Genomic DNA, 19,176 nt, shown 5'->3' with positions numbered 1-19,176 from the left:
TCAGAATTGCAGCACTATGGAAGAGACCCGTCTCAGATGCTGGCTGTGACTATCCAAGCAGAACACCTGTAGCCTTCATTTTTAGTGAGGCTTGCTGGTTGCTAAGTATGAAGCTCCACTCTCATCCCATGGGGCTCCAGAGTTAATGGAGAACGCCAAAGACATGTCACCTCCAGTTTGTCAACACCATCCTGGATTCTGATCATTCCTATACTTAATAAAAGCAGGAATGAAGGGGAAGAGAAGGTAGGATGAGGAAGACAGGACTTGGAGACATTCATTTAGTAGTATTTTAGACCCATAAGACAAAAGCTGATCCTGGGTTGTGGCAAGCCAGCCACGGGATCTGAGAGTTATGAGCATTTTGAGCTCACGGCAGAGTTGACTGGACTGATGCTGCCGCCGTGTCGGGGCTGTGCACGTATGTGTCCCTTATGTGCTCTGCCTTTGATTACAGCACATGAGGCAGGTATGATCTTCCACCATGTCAATCTGCCGACAGCAAGACATCACAAAGCGAGACTCAACCCCCCAAAACCTAACCCTTTGCCGAATTTGAATGGCTTCTCACCAATAAAACCTGGGTTTAAGGGGTGCTTTCTTGCCTGCCTTGCCCCCCTTGTGGGAGCTGTGGCTGAGGAGTGTTCACTGAACCCAAATAAAAGTTGCTTTCTGTCTTTTTATTTAGTCCAAGTTTACTTGGAGTGACCCTGGCTGGTTTAGTTGTGTCGTGACACTGGATCCTTCTAGAAAAGGAGGGTCTTTGGGGTATTGGATGTGATGTTAGTCTAACAGCAGCAGCTGCTATGTCCAGTGTCTAGAGTAATTCATCTCAGGGTTTAGAAGGGATATAATCTGTAGAGGAAAGGAGGACTCAGCCAATGGGTCCCTCCCCACCCCACCCATTGCCATTTCCTTTGTAATTTCAACTGGAGATTGGTATTAAGAAGCCAAACAAAACCTCAAAGAAATCCTGTCTGATGTTGCCCCTTGGAAAGGTAGAGAATGTCACAATGGAGGAGGTGCTTCATAAACATGACGCATACATTCCATTTTCTATACATAGCCAAAGATATTGTTGAGTGCTATAATAAATCCAGATATTGCCAACAGAAAATGAAATAAGTGTTTTAATGCTAAGAAAAAAACTGCTTTCTTGGGTGTTAGTGTTCATTTTACATTCAAACCCTCTCATCTGGCATACTGAGGCCTGAGGTAACTAATGGTAAAAGCTGATTAAAGCAGAAAATGCTTTAAAAAATAATGCATACACTTTGAAAACTTGTACCTACAGGGACCACATGCCACAATTTACCTATGAAGAGGCCAAACTGGTTCTTTGAGAAGCTACTCACTGGACTTCCACGAGGATCTTCTTTCATGAACCATGCTAAAAACATGGTCTACAACTTCCCATCTGTTTCCCACCCCACCTCCAGTTCAAGCAAGAACCAAAGACAGTTGACAATAGAATCTTCGAGCCAGGTACAGTGGCACAAGCCTGTAATCCCAGCAGCTTGGGAGGCTGAGGCAGGAAGATTGTGAATTCAAAGGCAGCATCAGCAAAAGCAAGGTGCTAAGCAATTCAGTGAGGCTCTGTCTCCAAACAAAGTACCAAGTGGAGCTGGGGAATGTGGCTCGGTGCTTGAGTGTCCCAAGTTCAATCCCCAGCACCCAGAAAAGAGTTGTAGGTTTCTCACATTCTCCACCTCTCAGAATTGTTATAACCCACTTATATTGACAAATGCTTTTGTAATGACCTATTTCCCACAGAATATCCAAGGAATTTTCAAAGCAGTAACTCGTATATTCATATCTTCCATTTATAAAATACTTAAGGATCATTAAGTTATGTAATTCCAATGGTGGGTACAATTGACATAAGGAGGTTTAAGTGCACACACTCTCAGCAACCAGCTGAGCCCCTGCAGCAGGAAGGCAGGAGTGTCCCAGTCAAGGGTTGGCTCAGCTGGCTACTGTGCTGAGCATGCCATGGGATAGGATGGCCGTTTTTCATCCATCACACAGGACCCAGAATACAGAAGTTAATGCAGAGAGTCAACAACATGGAAGTTGGAGAAACTCCTGTACTTGATATAATTTACATATATACTACAAAAGAAGAGTGTTTTTAGAAAGTCTGTTCAGAGTTTGATTGAACCCTTTTTTGTACAGTCCATTTTCCTATCCCTAGGAAATGCCAGTGTATACTTATGTCCCAAGTGTCTAGAGGCTGTCAGCTATGTGTAATTGTTGACCTTTAGTTGTGCTCAGCATATATGATGTGCCTGGCTTTATCCTAGATTGAAATTTTGAGTAGGGGAAAGTTTATCCAAAGTGATGAGTTACAAGCATTTTCTTTAGGGAGAAATGATTGATACATATAACAGAAATTATGGACAGGTAATTAAAAAGCAAGTGATTAGATAAAATTCAAGGCCCATGTATGTTTTACAGTCACTCAGTGCTACCAGCAGTTATAAAGTAGAACAGCCAAGGTTGCATGCAGATCCTAGAGTTATTTCCCAAAACATTTAGATCCTCCCAACATCCTGACCTTCCCATCTGAAGTCACCTGCATAGTCACTCTTGATTACAGAGTCAGAGCCTCATTCTTACTTGCAACCTCACCACTTCACTGCAAGTGAAATAAAATGACAGATTCCTCTCCATCTCTAGCTCCCCCATCCATCCCTGCTCTCCAAGAAAGCACAAAGGAAAAACCACCCATGAAACCACATTCCAGGTGCAGACTGGGACTCAACAAAAATTATTTTCTAATTAGAGACCTGAATGAAGCCCACTGCATATTTTAAAAGCAAAATTACAGATATAAAGTACTTCCACACAAAGTGAATTTTAGTTCCTTTTCTTAGATTATGTTCTTGCTGCAACTTGACCCAATGCCAGGAGGAAACGGGCCACAATGTTATAGACCATTTACATGAGGTTGTCCATTTTAAGCAAAAAATCTGATTTCCACCATTGAATCAGTGTCTCCAGGTGGGGAAACCAAGGTTTCAGCAAAACCAGTGGCTGCAGGAATGGCCCATGCAGTGTCCAATTGACCTCGGGCAAGCCATTCTGAACCTCAAGTATATTCATCCAAGTAATACCATTTTGCTCTATATCCACGTGTCTTCACTGACCCAAGATTTCTTTTCCAATCATCTGGCCAAGCCTAGAACATCAGATCTGCTTCCCCACAAGTGGGCTTCCCAGATCCACCAAGAAGCACCTGAAGGATCACATCAAAGGACTAGAGGCTCACACTGTAAGAGCCCAGGAAGAACCTCTTCTGTCCCAGCACTGCAAGAACCTCACTAGAAATCTGAAATTCAAGCTCCAGTCACATCTGAAGAGCAAAAGCAGCCAAGATGAAACAGGACTCGAAATCATTGCTCAAAATGCTCCACTAAAACTACAAGAGCCCACAATAGGTGTGGACTAAGCATATGACATGACTCAGTAACAGTGATGTTTCTCAGCCCATGTTTGATCTCCGAGTATGAACAGCAAACATGCCCGGCTGTAGATGTCACTCACCGATGCAGGCATGGACCCTCACAGACAGCTGCGTCCTCAAGATGATGCTGTGTTTCTTGCCCCTCCTAAGGGAAACAGTGACAAAACATAGGGTGAGAGTCAACAAATTTACCCAGTGCTGTTGATGAGCTTGAAGGTTCTGATACAGCCACCTGAAAGATTTCCAATAAGCAGGGTCCCAAACTGAACCAGATTCTACCCTGAAATAATGCAACATTACAGGGCTTCAACGAAGCAAAACAGACCAACTTTGTTGGATTGGCACACGTGTTTTGTTGTCAAGTCCTGTCATCTCGTTCCATCCACAGAGTTTGCACATAGCCATGTTTGACCATGCTGGGAAATTTTTTAAGATCTAGGCCTGTGAAGTGAAATTCCTGGAATGTAATAGTCTGTCTGATCATTCCCATAGCTATGTTTTTTATATAGTTACAGGAAAAGGAAACAAATCACAGGGCAATCAAAGCTGTTCTGCCAGTTATAAATTCAGTTGGCTTTTTTCTGTCCCCTTACAGGACGAGAATCCACTGAAGAGCACTTACAGGCCATTCATGATCAGCTAGGCCAACTGACACCACCCCCACTCGCACCAGTTTCTGTCTCTCTGGTTCTCAGTGAGAAGGGTCCTCCCCAATTCCACTCCTACCAGGGCCTACCCTCCATAGTGCCTGGCCTTATGAAGTACAGAGCAGCAGGTAGGATATGGAAAAAGAGAACCCGAGTCCTTGCTCCCTGGGGTTGAACAGGGATCCTGAGCCTAGACACATGGGCAAGAGGCAGAGGTTAAACAGGGCCACATTGTGATAGTGTCAGCAGCACTTAGTGGCTGAATTCTGTCCCAGCCTCATCTCTCCCCATGGGGAAAGCCTGGGCATGGCTTCCTACTTCCTGGTGCTGTGGCTGTGAGAAGAGGACCTAGAACTCGCCGAGGCACACTGTTAATATAGTTATGAATTATCCACAGTAGTGAATGCATTGGTTATTTTCACTCTGGAGATCAGATAATTAAAACAGGCCGATTCTTTAGAAAAACCAGTTTTATAGTCCTAGAAACACGCTAGCCTCCAGCCCGACAACTGCTCAAGGGGTGGAGAATCTCGGGCTGCCTTCGAGTTGCAGTAAACCCTGTCCGTTTTCGTGTTTAGTTTACACCTCCCTCCATGCTGGGCATTAGTTTTAAAAAGCTTACAAATACTCAACACCTGGCCCATCTATAGAAGTCCAGTTGGAGATTTCTATGAACAGATTTCTGCAAAATTTTATTCCTCAAAAAAAAAATTCTGACCGACTTTCTTCCAACTCTTGTTATCCTATGAAAAAAATTCCATTAGGTGTTTTGAACTGAATTATTGGACTTCTTTTTGTTTGACTGCCAAGATGATGTTCTGAGGTGGGGCAGGCCCAGCAGGTGTGTTTGTCTTACCTAGCCAAGAATAAAGCCCTGATGGCTTCCAATCCCAAGGTATTTCTGTAACCCACATCAGCAGTTGTAATTCAATAGCAAGCATCATGTGATCTTTGATAGATCATGAATTGGCCAAAGATAACATCTCTGAATACCGCCAAGTTCTGGAGGATTCACAAGAGGGTTCAGACAGCAACGGCAGTTCTTACCTGCAAGCTTTCTGGCCTACCCACAGGTCAGGCCCCACAATTACATAAGCCCATTCCCTAAAATTTCTTGGGATATATGGATAGACAGCTTATTGGTATTTCTCCAGGGACCCCCCAATACAAACTTTGGTACCCGCCTTCCTGGAGCTTCCACGTTGCAGAAATAAAATTGGAGAAGCTGTCACTGGACACTAGGGAAAGCACTTCAATGACCCTTATCTCCCAGAGATGGGTGTGCCAGAACCCTTTTATAACTACCACATCTTCCCAGTCACCCTTCAGTAGCAGTGGTGGGGGGGGGGGAGAATATACGGAGTACCAGAACCCTGAAGGCAGCTCAGTGTGACCTAACGGGACTGGAATCCTCAGAGCTTATCAGCGTGGCCAATGCAGGGAAATGGCTCTAGCTCAAGTCTAGCTGCTCTTCCGAACCAGCGGCCATCCTCAACCTGAGGCCACACCCAAGGCCAACACCAACCCAGTGACAATGGAATTATCTAAAATAGATGTGCAACTCAAGGAGAATGCCTGTCAAGGCCTGTGCACAAGGGATGTGATGGCACTACCACTAAATTTCCCATCACTTCCTGGATTCTCGGAAAACATGAATTTCTCTTATGCCTATGGCCTTGGGGGAGCAAAAGGCTGATTTAACCATTTAAGGCTCCCAGAAGCCTGTGTTTCCATTCCAACCCTCTCAAGGAGGGATTTTTGCAGGAAAACCAAAGACCTTGTGATAAGAGCAATGGTTTATATTGAGCAATGTAGAGTCAAAGGCTTGATCATTTTGGTACTAACAATGGTATTAATGACTCCAAATATTCCTCCAATCTCATAAGAAACCAATCTTTTAAGGGTAGAATTTCATGGTTAACTATCCTGCAAGACCAGGGTCCCTTAGCAGTTGTCCATAGAAATTTCTTCCAGAGCTGGAAGACTCAGTCAACACCCCTGCCTAGGGATAAAGAGATGAAGGGGGATTTCAACCAATCATCCGCTAGTAAAAGGACATACTGAGATTAATTTACTCAGAAGCTCAATGTCTAAGAGCCAGCTGCCATTATACTGACCTCCAAGAATAATCCAGTCTCTCCCATTAGACTGGAGGACTTGGGGGTTAAGAAAACACCAGACTCAAGCCAGCTGTGTTATCTTTGAAAGTTACTTAAGCCACGTCTGTAAAATGGGATAATAATCCCTAGTTTCTCTGCAGGGTGAGAGAACTAGATTGGTTCATGCAAGCAGTGTGCTAGGAAAACGCCTGGCGTTCGGTAGGTGCTAAACTATGTTCTTGATAAGGGTACAGGGTGGCAGTTTCCCAGCCACCTTCACCTCCCTTGTTCCATTCCTGTCCTGTTTGGCTATCTACTTCTTCATGTAAGTCTGCCTTTTCTCGTTTCTTCCACCTCCCCCATCTTTCCCTTCTCTTTTTTTTAATCACCCATTCAAGAATCCACAACAATGACCTGTTATTGCTTCTTTCCTGCTCAATTAAAATTCCAGGGATTTAACATGAGGTTTTTCAAGGGACCCTACTGAAGCTTGTCCCTTCTGTGTAGCATTGGGCGACGGGTCTCCAAGGAAGGAGCTACCTGCTCTAATTGCAGGGAGCAAAGAGTCCCAGGATACACAGGATTCATTGGGAAGTGCCCTGAAGTATACATCCTGTGACCTAAGCATGAAGCCCCGGCATGTGTCCAGAGGGAACCAAAGCTGATTCCTACGTGCCTTCTTAGAGGCCAGTTCCACCGTCTTTTCACTATTCTCTCCTCCACCGTAATTTCTCATCCCAAAATCTGGAACTTCTTACCATACCCAGCCCCATCTGTCACAAGCTCAGCCAGAGTCTCACCCATGAGCATTCCTTGACATCTTTGTAGCCTTTAATGAGGTATAATTAGGGACCATAAAATTGATGGCTGTACAACTATTAATGTATCAGTAATCAGCAAAAATCTTTTTCTTCACTGCCCAAAAAAACTTCATGCCCATCTGCCATCATTGCCTAGTGCCACACCCAGCCCCAGCCAGACATTAGTTTACCTCGTCTCTATACACTTGCCTTTTCTGGACGTTTCATACAAATTACACAGCATCATTGTGTGTCCGGTTTTTTCTGCTTGGTCTGTTTTCAAGCCTCATCCATCCCATGACATGTATTCATACTTCACTTCTTATTGTCAAATAATATTCTATTGGATATGCATGTGGCACTTGGCTTGCTGGCATGCGGTAGGTGCTACACAATGTTCTTGTTAAATCCTTATCAAGGATTTGTCTCTTATCAAGACAATGTTCTTGATAAATCTGTTGAGGGATGAGTTGTTTCCACTTTGAGTTAATATAACTAATAGTACAAATTCTTACCTAGGTAAACCAGGCACTGTGGCACACACTTGCAATCCCCGAGGCAGAGGATGTCAAGTTCAAAGTCGGCCTCAGCAGTTTAGCAAGGCCTAAGCAACTCAGCAAGGCCCTCTAATACTAAAGAGGGTCCAAGGATGTGGCTCTATGGTTAAGTACGTGCCACTGGTGTAATCCCTAGTACCAAGAAAACAAATTTTATCCAGACCAAAGAGATAAAACATTTGCCTATGTCTAGAGATAAAATTGTAGGGCTATGTAGTTTAAGATTTTAAGAAACTGTCACACCGATTCTTCCAAAGCAGCTGTGCTATGTTCCCACCAGTAATGCATAAGGGGTCCAGTGTCAATACATTACTGTCATTTTGATGGTAGCAGGTGTGAAGTGACATCTCATGGTTTTGATCCATCTTTCCCTAAGGACTTGCAATATCAAGCATCTTTGCTTGTTGGCCACTTGTATTTTTACTTGGAGAAATGTCATTGAAATCCTTTGTTGCTTTAATTGGTTTATTATTAAATTGCAAAAATTCTATTCTAGATGCAAGTCCCTTATCAGATATGACTTAAAGTGAAAATTTCAGCTTCAGAATGTCAATGACTTCTTTTGAGGTAAAAAAATCATTTTGATTAAGTCCAATTTGCATTTTCTTTTGTCCCTTGTGATCTTGGTGTCAAGTCTGACGATTGCCTAACCCAAGGCTATGGAGACTTTCTTAGGAATTTGATACTTAAATGTAAGAGCTAAGACCCATTTTGTTCATTTCTGTGCATGCTTTAAATCCCCCCATATCCAGACCCTCTTTCCTTACCTTCTACACCTGCCTCTCCCCCAAAAGCAGAGAAGCCCTTGTTTGACACATCCACAGCTTCCAGGCAATCCCACTGATCCCCCACCATCCTCAGCTCCCCTATGCTTTGGATTCCCCCTTCCCAAGGGCATCTTAAGTCTCCTCGACATGCCTGGTTCCTCTCGAAGCCCGACCTTGTGGTCTAGTGTACTTAACTGCTCACTCTTTGAGAACACCTCTCTCCTTGCAGAGCAGGCACTGCTGGTTACCTATCCTGTACCCATATTCCCTGTCTTATAAAAAGACCATTATTGGGGGCTGGGGTTGTGGCTCAGTGGTAAAGCACTTGCCTGCATGTGTTGAGGCACTGGGTTTGAGCCTTAGCACCACGTAAAAAGTAAGATAAAGGTATTGCGTCTATCGACAGCTAAAAAGTATTTTAAAAACATTGTCTGGGGTGACAATGTACATCCTCCATACAGCAAGGTTCTCAGCAAGTTATTGGTGGAAATTGCTGATGGAGCTTCTGGAAAGTTCTTTAAACAGGGGGAGCAAACCCAGTGAGCACCAATATTTAGACGCTAGGATGCTATCCTCAGAGGATTATCTCAAGTCATTCTAGAAAAAGAATGTGTGCAGGGTACACACAGCCTCAAGGATAGGCAAGGGATCTCTTCACCCTTTCCCTCTTAGGCAGGGACGACTGTCACCCAATATCCAGAGTAATGGAGAAGGTTAGCTGGACACAAGTCCACAATTCATGGTATGACCATGAACTCAAGTTTGGCCAACAGCATGTGAGAAGTCATGTCAACAGGAACGTGGATACACTCCCTTTGTTCTTTGCCCTCAAGGGGCTGAGATGAGGATGATATGGTAAGAATTAAAGCAGCCACCTCAAACCCAGAAATAAGATCTTCGTTTTATTGATGCCATAACTGGTTTACCAATTCCAAGAATGGGTACTAGATTTGGGCACTCACGCACACACACACACACACACACAAAGAATTTAATCTTATTTTTCATGTGATGCTGAGGATCAAACCTAGGGCCTTACCCATGCTAGGCAAGCACTTGACCACTAAGCTACATCCCCAGCCCTAAACTTATTTTAGCTGTCATATTTTAAGATTTGACTTGAGAAGTCTGTGCCCTAGCCAATACAGGCCTTCATATAGTGGGTATTGGGGCAAGTAGATGGAGCACAGGGGCATTAGGCCTTCATATAATGGAATGGGAGGAGCCATATTATAATTATGATAAAGCATGAAAAACTAAAGCCAGACCCATAGGATGGCAAAGATAGATGAGCTGGAGTTCTAGGAACACCATGGAATCAACATCGTCCTTGAAATAGCCTAGTTATCCACCATTTTCTTACAGTGGATGTTTATAGAAAAATTGCAGGGAATAGAGTGTTCCAAGATACTCTTGTGGCCACACCCTACACCACCTTGCCTGTTAACAAATATAACTATGCAAGATGTTAGACAGGTGTACCAATTATTCAGTCCATAGTTTGCTTCAGGATTCAGTTTGTATTGACCAGTTCTAAGATTTTTCACAAATATGTCTTGTAGCCAACACTAACGACAGTATAATCCTGTCACCCTAATGCCCCTGTGCTCCATCTACTCACCCCAATACCCAGCCCCCATATCCCCATCTCTGGCAACTACCGAAGCCCTTTACTGAGGCCATAGTTTTGCCTTTTACAGAAGGCCAGGTTTGTAATCAGTACAGTTTTCACAGACTTCACAATATGAATATTTTTCCTCCGAATTTTCCATCTTGATAGCCCTTTTTAAATAACTGAGTAACATTGTATGTATGTACTGCAGTTTGCTCACCTACATCTTGATTGCTTCCAGGTTTGGGCAATTGAGGAAAAGGGCTATAAACATTCATGCACAGGTTTTTGTAGTGATGCAAATCTTCAGTTCATTTGCATAACTAACTGGGAGCTTGGCCACCCACTGTTACAGTGCAAGAAACAGACTTTTAAAGTAACATTCGCACCAGCAGTGAGGAAATATCCTGTTCCATGTGCTCACTAGCATTTGATGGCGTCAGTGTTTGGGGTTTCAGCCATTCTAAGATGAATGTAACGGGATTGGTTTTAACTACATGATATTGAGCATCTGTCCATATACCACCCTAATGTTTTCTTGGTGAGGAATCTTGTTTCTTTAAAAAAAAAGCTGTCCCAGGTGGTCCGGTCTTTGGTCAGGACCTATAGCAATGGTTCTCAGTCTTAGAGAATATTGCAAACAACTGAGGAGCATTAAAAACTCCGCCTTCCACACTCAGCCTCGGGCTCATAAAATTAGCACGGGGATCGTGGGCCCAGGCAGTGGCAGCTGTAAAAACCACCCCAGGTGAGTCCCACGTGCAGCCTTATTCTATTTAAGTCTTATTTGTAATTGGGTGATTTGGTTTGTTATGGAGTTTTTAAGACTTCATCCTTTAATATATGCTTTATGAATGCTTTCTTCCAGTCTGAAGACTATCTTTTCATATTAATATCCTTTCTTTTCCCATGGAAAAAATACAAATGATAGCCAGGCCCCGTGGCCCATGCCTATAATCCCCAAGACTCGGGAGGATTTCAAGTTTGAGGCCAGCCTCAGCAACTAAGTGAGGTCCTAAGCAACTCAGCAAGGCCCCATCTCAGAAAGGGCTGGGGACACGGGTGGCTCAGTGTTTAAGCACCCTGGGTTCTATCCCTACTCTACACAGGGTGAGCACCTGTCTGGGTTGTTGGTTACGTGCAGCTAAACTCAACTTTTTGCTGATATAATACTTAGTCAAGTGGCAATATTTGGATGACCAACAGCTAACCCCTTGGTCCCTACCAGCAGATCCTACTCACCTCACTCTGTTGCCTGTCCCCCAGGGATGAGGCTTTCGAAGTGTGCAGCACCCTCCCTCCAAGGCATCTCTCCCAGCTTCTCTGGTCCTTAATCCCTCTCACCTGTGTCCCAGGCCAAGCTCTCACGGACCAGCTCAACTTAATCTGGCTTATCACAATCTCAAGTTAAGTGTATAAATACACCCCCCTCCCCAAACTGCCAGCAAGAACTCCACCACTTCCCCCTTTCCACACACACTCCACTTAATGTCATGGGCCCATTTGTCCTCTTCACACAAGCTGGTACCAAGCCTCCTAAATCACAGCGTCCATCACCTCCCCTGACTCATCCAGGCTCACAATTCTCAGCCACCAGGTTTAGGTCACTCCCTTCTTGTCCCTACAGTGGGCCTCACCTGACCAACCCCTGTTCCAAATCCTTTCTACCCACCCCGCTCATCAGACTGGTTCTGAGAAAGCTCCTATTATGCAGGTAAGCTGTCTTCTGCAGACTCCAGTCCACATCCTGTAACCCAGCTCAGGCCCCCACACTTACCAGCTAGCTGTCTTCCTCCTCCTGTCCTGCAGACTAGCATGGCGAGGTACTGGCCAGCCGCTCTGAGCCCATTACGCAGTCAGCATAGAAGCACCTCCACTCCTTCCAGCATCCTGCAGCCCATTTGAGAACGCTGACTCCCTTATATAGTGGTTCTCACCTGAGGCTGCACGTGGGACTCACCTGGGGTGGCTTTTAAAACTGCCACAGCCTGGGCCCACGCTCCCCGTGCTAATTTTATGAGCCCGAGGCTGAGCGTGGAAGGCGGAGTTTTTAATGCTCCTCAGTTGTTTGCAATATTTTCCAAGACTGAGAACCACTGCTATAGGTCCTGACCAAACATTGGACCACCTGGGACAGCTTTTTTAAAAAACAAGATTCTCAGGCCCCTTTCCAAACCTCCTGAAGCCCAGAAACTAGAGATTAGTATTTCTAAGCAGTTTCTTCCAGAGTCTTCAGGGGCAGCTGGCCTAACTCTAGCACTGAACTCACCCCAACAGTCCCCAGTCCTCTGAAGGGCCAGCTTCTCCCCCAGCGCAATGGGGCAGGTGTGGGTGGTCTGTACTTTGAGCTGTGCTGTGCACGGGGAGTGAGTGCAGCAGACCCCTCGTGCCCCTCACCACTGATTCCACAAGTTCCTCAGCTGCAGGCCTGCTCTCAGCTGAAGCTAACTGTCTGAAGAAGCAAGGGGAGTTCTTCATTTCTTCCTTCCACAACCTCCATTTCAATGTAAAATCTGTTCCCAAATTTTTACTATATTTGTGCCAATGGCTACGATTTTTGAATGTGTGGGTTGAGTGCCAGGAACTAACTTAAGGTCTTAGGTACATCATCACATTTTACCTCAAAACAACTCAAGGAGTCAGTATCATGTAATATTATAGGGAAACTGAGGTTCAGAGAGGCGCAGTTGTATCCCCATGGTCACCCAGCCATGAGACTAAACACAAAGCCCATATCCCTAACCACTGTGCAACCCCCAACAGGGGTGCCAGAGACCCTGCAGAAGACCCTGCTCACACAGAGAGGGAAATGGAGTTGAGAAATACTGTCCTTTTTGTATAATTTTATAAATGTCCCCATTTTGTAAACTATCAGAAGCTTAAAGTGGCTTGCACAAGGTCACACAGTAGCGGGGTCAGGAATAACCTAGAGGCTTCAAGGCTTCTGTTTCCACTACAACATGTTTTCCTTGCTAATTTCCCCTGGCCTTGGAAAGCAATGGACAGACCTTGCTGCCCTTTTTTTTTTTTTTTTTTTTTTTTTGCCTAATAATTGCTTTGTCCTTCCACTTTTGAAGGTTTTTCTCCTCTTCTTTGATAGCCTGAGTGATAACTCTAAACAACAGATAAGTTAATTTTCAGTCTTGGCACAAACGAGCATTATAGTAGACAAGAACAAAGAAACGAAGCCCTCCAGCAAAGAAACTCAGAACACACCACATGAAAAATGCCACAGTTTCCATCCATATTCATCAGATGGGCACAATATTAGCAGAGATTTTCCTATCATTTACACAAAGAAATCAAGGGCCAAAATAATACCTCCCTGTGCCACTTTCATACCTTAAAAGGCCAAATCTTAATCAGGGAATAATTTTATTTTAACTAAACTCCTAATGATGGGATAAGTGAGTTCTCAGCCACAGATTAGGCCAAACGTCACACATCTGGGAGAGGATCTAATAAGGACCCTCAGTGCAAGTGACACAGCAAATAACCCAGAGACCCTGCTTACCCATGTGGGCGGGGCTCAATCTGCCACAGCTTGCTGGCCAGTGCCCAGAGACTTGCTATGTGCTTCCCGTGCTCAGTGGTGATAAATAACCTGGGGATAACAGGTAACGTGGAAGGTTTTCTGCAACCTGGACTAGGAACAGGCAGGGGCCCCCACCAGGAGATCAAAGGAGGTAGCTCCTTCACACTTTCTCAGACCATACGGGGATGTCATCCTGGGTGTGTCCCAAAGGACAAGGGGTGGGTCACTATAAATGAAGACCTTTTCAAAGATATAAAACCTCCCTCTGGAGTGAGTTTGAGACACATGTGTCCAAAATGTAGCTACCCACCATCTCTTGGGCCAACTTTCCCTGTTTGCAGTTCCCCATGTCTTGAGTCCCTCCTGCTTTTCATGCTGTAATTCATTTTCTCAGCATCTCTCATTATTAGAGTGCAAAGATGGCGTCTAGGCTCTACCTGTTTGTTGGACCCATGGCCAGGTGAGGATTCAGAAGGGAACAAAAATGAGAAAGCAGGCACCATGATCCCTGGCGAGCTCGCCCCAGGATCCCCTGGCTCTTTGGGAGCAGCTGTGGAAGAACACCCAACAATTGGATGCTGGTGTCACCAGTTGGAGCTGCAGTGTCAGTGATGGAGGGTGGTGGCAAAGGTGTCTTCCCGGGAGCCGCTCTGCAGTATGGCTGCATGTTGTTCTCTGGAAGCAGTACTGAAGATCAGAACAGACGTCCTTGTGTAAACCGGACACCCATCACCAAAGGTGCAATGTACATGAAGGGCTGGTGCCCAGAAGCCCCTGGGGTAGCAGAGGACTATAGACCTGAGAATTGGGCACACCTGTGTTCAGATATGGCTCACCACCTCCTGGCTCTACCACTCTGGACATGTAATTAAACTCCTGACCTTCAGGTGTCTGAGAGGGAAAAAATAGATACAAATACAATTACATGACTCTTATGAAAATGAACTATTAAACAAAGACAGTGTAAATAGGTGTCTAGAATAGTGCTTGGCATAAATGTGACTTTAGCATGCTCCATAAATGTTAGTTCCTTCTTCACCCTTTATTCTTATACTGTCATCTGATACATCAACACTTTCCCCCCTGAGCTGCCATCTCTAAATTATTCAAGTTTTGGTAAGTAAAAGAAACAAAATCAAACAGGATAAGATCTTCAAGCATAACACCACTTTAAACATTTTTCAAGTTGACAATGATCTACTCATAACACTCCTGGGGTCTGTTTGATCAATGAGCCATGAAGTCATCCAATTAGACTGTCATCCAGCCTGCACCTGACATCTTACATAAACGAATGTCATTGCCAGATCCTTGTTAAAAAAAGAGCATAATGGAATTTCCCTGAATCTATCAGTCTATAATGTTAATTTTTAAAATGATGGAGAGTAGACTCTGGTGTGACTAGGGAGGCCAGAAAGGTTCTTTAAGGGACACCCGTCTTTCCGGAGTGTGGTGGATGGGCCTATGGTGGTTCCCAGCATCCACTACTGTTAGGGCCCTCACACAGGGAGCATAAAGGGTGTTCTCAGAATCTTTGCTAGATCCTGTCAAGGCTCTTGGTCTCCTTGGTGCTCAGTGGCCATGCCACTCAGGAATCAATTCAAAGATTGTTCCATTCACCTGATCACAGATATCCACTAAATGCCTGTAATGTGCTAGATGCTAGAGATTCAGAAGGAACAGTTGTGACGTCATGGAGTTTCAGTAGGAGAGAGGAACAATTAGAAGAAGAATGACCACGGTTGTGAAGAGTATTAAAATGGGAAACCCATGAGGCCACCAGCTCACTCCTGAGTCAGAGAGCTACATGAAATTAACACTAAGAAGTTTCCAATTCTTTGAGCTATTTTCCCCCACTCTTTGAGCTATTTATGAAAAATCAATACTCTCAGACAGTTGTTAGCTGACTGTATTTTTAAATTGGGTAAAGTAGCTTCAAATGACTTTTGGGGGGGTCTCTGAATATCAGAATAAGACAGCTGAGCATTATTTAGGGAGCCTCTGAAGGTCTCTAAGGAAAGTGATAAAATCAGAGATACACTTGGTTGAAGATGGATGGGGATGTGGAAAGGGAGGCAGGGGCCCCATCAAAAGGTGACTTCAGTAACCTAACGGCTGACTCCGTGTGCACATCCAACAGAGATTTCACTTTCTGTACAAACCTCTGGTTTGTTATGTCAGTATTGCTTCACTCAGTATTAAGCAAATGTAACTTGATGTTCATGAACATAATAAATAATTATTTTCTCCACTTTAATGAGTTGAAATATGATAACAGCATATAAAATCATCTATGAGGGCATCTGCCAAGAAAATGAAATATCCAACAGATGATTGTAAACAATGTTTAAAACAGTTATCAATCCACTAAAATCTGAAAGATATTGATGGGTTTTTTTTGTTGTTGTTGTTGTTGTTTCTTAGTCCTGGGGATTGAACCCAAGGGCACTGAACCACTGAGCCATATCCAAAGCTCTTTATATTTTTTATTTTGAGATATGGTCTCACTAAGTTGCTTACAGCCTAGCTAAGTTACTGAGGCTAGCTTTGAACTTGTGATCCTTCTGGCTCAGCCTCCAAAGCTACCGGAATTACAGGCATAAGATGTTCATTTAATCGTGATATTTAAATAGAAAAATAACTTAGAAGGTAAGTGCCATGTGTTTGATTAAAATACCAGAAATTTTCCTAGGGTGGGCTATCCCTGAGTTGCTTTATCAGGAAAAGCTCCTCAAAATGGAAAAGGGTCTGCTGTCACCACTGAGTCACCTGCAGGACCCTTTTGAATAGGTCAAAGTTACTGTGATTTCTCCAAAGTATTTTAAGCCACCAACACACCACATATTCTGGTAAGTGGGGAACAGTCGGCAGGAACAACAGTTGCTCTTACCCAGCGTCATCCTGGAAGCCTTCCAACTCATCCCGCTGCTCTGCCAGTGTGGCCTCCAGATCCAGGTAGGTGCCATTGTGGGACAGCTGCAGAGTACAGTCGTCCAGCTGTGAGAGAAAGAGCATGTTAAGCCCGGTCTGCTGTTGGGGTGGGGGCATCCTATGCAGAAGTCACACTAACCTTCAAAAGCAAGCATCATGGGTAAAACCAGCCAGCAGCTAGCCAGCGAGGCGCTGTGGGCTGGCGGGCTAGTGGGATGGCAGATGAGGAAGAAGACCCGACCTTTGAGGAGGAAAATGAAGAAATTGGAGGAGGTGCAGAAGGTGGACAGGGTAAAAGAAAGAGACTTTTTTCTAAAGAATTACAACATATGATGTATGGGTTTGGGGATGACCAGAATCCTTACACTGAGTCAGTGGATATTCTTGAAGACCTTGTCATAGAGTTCATCTCTGAAATGACCCACAAGGCAATGTCAATTGGAAGACAAGGTCGAGTACAAGTTGAAGATATCGTCTTCTTGATTCGAAAAGACCCAAGGAAGTTTGCTAGGGCTAAAGACTTGCCTACCATGAATGAAGAATTGAAACGAGCTAGAAAAGCATTTGATGAAGCAAACTACGGATCTTGATAATTTTTGTACTTCATGAAATTTCATTATCTTCTATGGAAATCATATATAATAATTGTGTATTTTGTACAATAATGTCTTAATATCTAGGCATGTAAATGAAAGATGGAAAAACAGTTTCAGCCCTTATTTTCATGTCATTAATTTTAGAGTGATCCTTGAGCCTTTAATTGCCTGGCTTTACGTGACTATACTTGAATTACTTACTGACTTTAAATGACTACATGTAAATTAAAGTACTTTACAAATTATGCAGTTCCTTCTGACTTTTGACTATCTAAAGGATGAAGGAGTATTTATGTGTTAGGTATACTTGTGCCATTATAAGCTATACTATAGCTGTTTAATAGGTGAAATCTAAATGTCATTTTGACTATGACAGCTGAGACATATGCCTTACATATTCTGAAGTTTTTAGACAACAGTGGTCTGAGATGTTATTAAAGATAGTGAACTGGTTTTTCTTTTAAGGAGATGATATTGAAACTACAAGTTTTGTAAGAATGATTATGTGTCTTAAATGATAATTTGTTTTAATATTTTCTAAAGAGTGATTTTTTATTTTTATTTTTTTAGAAACTTAAAGTTTCATGTTGATGCTTCCATGTTGAAAGATTTTTTTTTTAATTTAAAACCTACTTAGGTTACTTTTTTAAGTTTTAGAACTCATTTTCCTGATCATCTACTTTCAGTAGCAGGAATGGAAATGTTTAATGAGCTAAGGAAGGATAAGCATTTGGGGTAGTGTTTTTTTAACATATTTGTAAGTACTTGTGGAAATGTGTAGTTGACTAAAACCATAGGTAGCTACAAAAACCACTTTTGTAGTTCAGAGGATACTGGTTTTGTGTGAATTTAGCTTATTGCATTGAATTATTGCCCTTAGCTTAAAATAAGGATTAAAATTGCATTTAAAGAGAAAAAATAAACAAAAATAAAAGCAAGCATCGTGATGAACTCTGCAGCCTAACTAGAAGAGGTAACACACTAGTGCAAATAGATCAGGAGCAAAACAGGTACCAAGTGGACAGACAAGGCGTCTGTTAAAGGACTGGCATTGACAGGCCCAAAAGACAGACAGGGCAGGAGAAATAGCCCTCTGGGCACTAGGCATCTGCCACTCTCCATTCAGAAGGTACAGAGGAAGCCGTGGATTTGCTCAGTAGGGACCAAGATCATGATGCTGGTGTAACCATGGATTAAGAGTCACCAAGTTTAAAAGGCAGATTTGGTGTGGAATACATGCTGTTTCTTTTGACTCGGTGAGAGGCCTACTTATTTAGATTCTATGGTCACACCTGGCACACTGCAAATAATAGTTGTCAAATAAACATTTTTGCAGTTGAACTCAAAGAGACCAGTTCTATCCGAATGGCAACATATCCAAAGTACAACACACACAAGAGGAAATTAGGTCTCTTTGTCACTAGTCTCTTTTTTTAAAATTTAACCAACTAACATTAATTATCTTCCAGGAACTCTTCTGTATACATAAGCACAGTAAATCATTTGATTCTCACAAGAACTCTTTGTTCTATTGTTAAACCCATTTTATAGATAAGGAAACTTGGGTCTAGAGAGATATTAAGTTGCTCACCCAGGGTCACAATCTGGTAAGTGGTAGAGCTGGGATTTAAATACTAGCAGTCTGGTCAAGGTCATGCACTGAGCCACTGTACTCTACATCTTCTCTATGGATCAAGACCCTCAAGGGACTTGAAAAATCATCACACTCCAACATGCAGCTGTGTCATTGGGCATTCTGATGTGACCAAGGCAAGGCCACATGTTTACCAACCCCATTCTCTTTTCTTCTTGGGCACAAATGCTACATGCCCAAGCCTTATAGTTGAGCTCTGGTCATAGACTAAGTACAAACAATAGAATGTGGGTGAAAATGAAGAAAGTCCCCAAGAAGCCTAGCCATAACACCCCTGCACCTTTCTACTCTTGCCTTGTAGCCAGACACCGAGGAAAAAGAGGAAGACACCAAACCCCAGAAAACGAAAGAGCCCCAGATGAATGGAGCTTGTGTTCCTGCATCAGTGCATGAAAGTGACAAGATCAAGAAATAAACCTTTGCTGTGATAAGTTATTAAGAATATCAGGTTGTTACTGGATGCAGTGGTGCACAACTGTAATCCCATCTACTCCAGTGACTGAGGCAGGAAG

The 19,176-nt window shown here is 43.4% G+C and overlaps 2 protein-coding genes across 15 annotated transcripts in view; one reads left to right on the top strand and one right to left on the bottom strand.

Moving 5' to 3' along the window:
* FHOD3 (formin homology 2 domain containing 3) overlaps nucleotides 1–19,176 on the bottom strand; it is a 435,723-nt gene that overhangs the window by 366,053 nt on the left and 50,494 nt on the right. For all 14 annotated transcript variants that reach the window (XM_081263639.1, XM_081263640.1, XM_081263647.1 and 11 more), the window contains exons 2-3: nucleotides 16,374–16,480; nucleotides 3,547–3,611 (exon numbers count right to left, since the gene is read on the bottom strand). In XM_081263639.1, the coding sequence (XP_081119765.1) occupies nucleotides 3,547–3,611; nucleotides 16,374–16,480 (172 nt within the window). The remainder of the gene's footprint in view (nucleotides 1–3,546; nucleotides 3,612–16,373; nucleotides 16,481–19,176) is intronic.
* LOC308632024 (transcription initiation factor TFIID subunit 13-like) lies at nucleotides 16,584–17,038 on the top strand. Its single transcript, XM_081263682.1, has one exon. The coding sequence runs from the start codon at nucleotides 16,630–16,632 to the stop codon at nucleotides 17,002–17,004; it is 375 nt and encodes a 124-aa protein (XP_081119808.1). The 5' UTR covers nucleotides 16,584–16,629; the 3' UTR covers nucleotides 17,005–17,038.

This window comes from Spermophilus citellus (assembly GCF_964194105.1).
Source record: "Spermophilus citellus genome assembly, chromosome: 12".
Classification (NCBI taxonomy): domain Eukaryota; kingdom Metazoa; phylum Chordata; class Mammalia; order Rodentia; family Sciuridae; genus Spermophilus; species Spermophilus citellus.
This window is presented reverse-complemented; position numbering and strand designations above follow the sequence as displayed.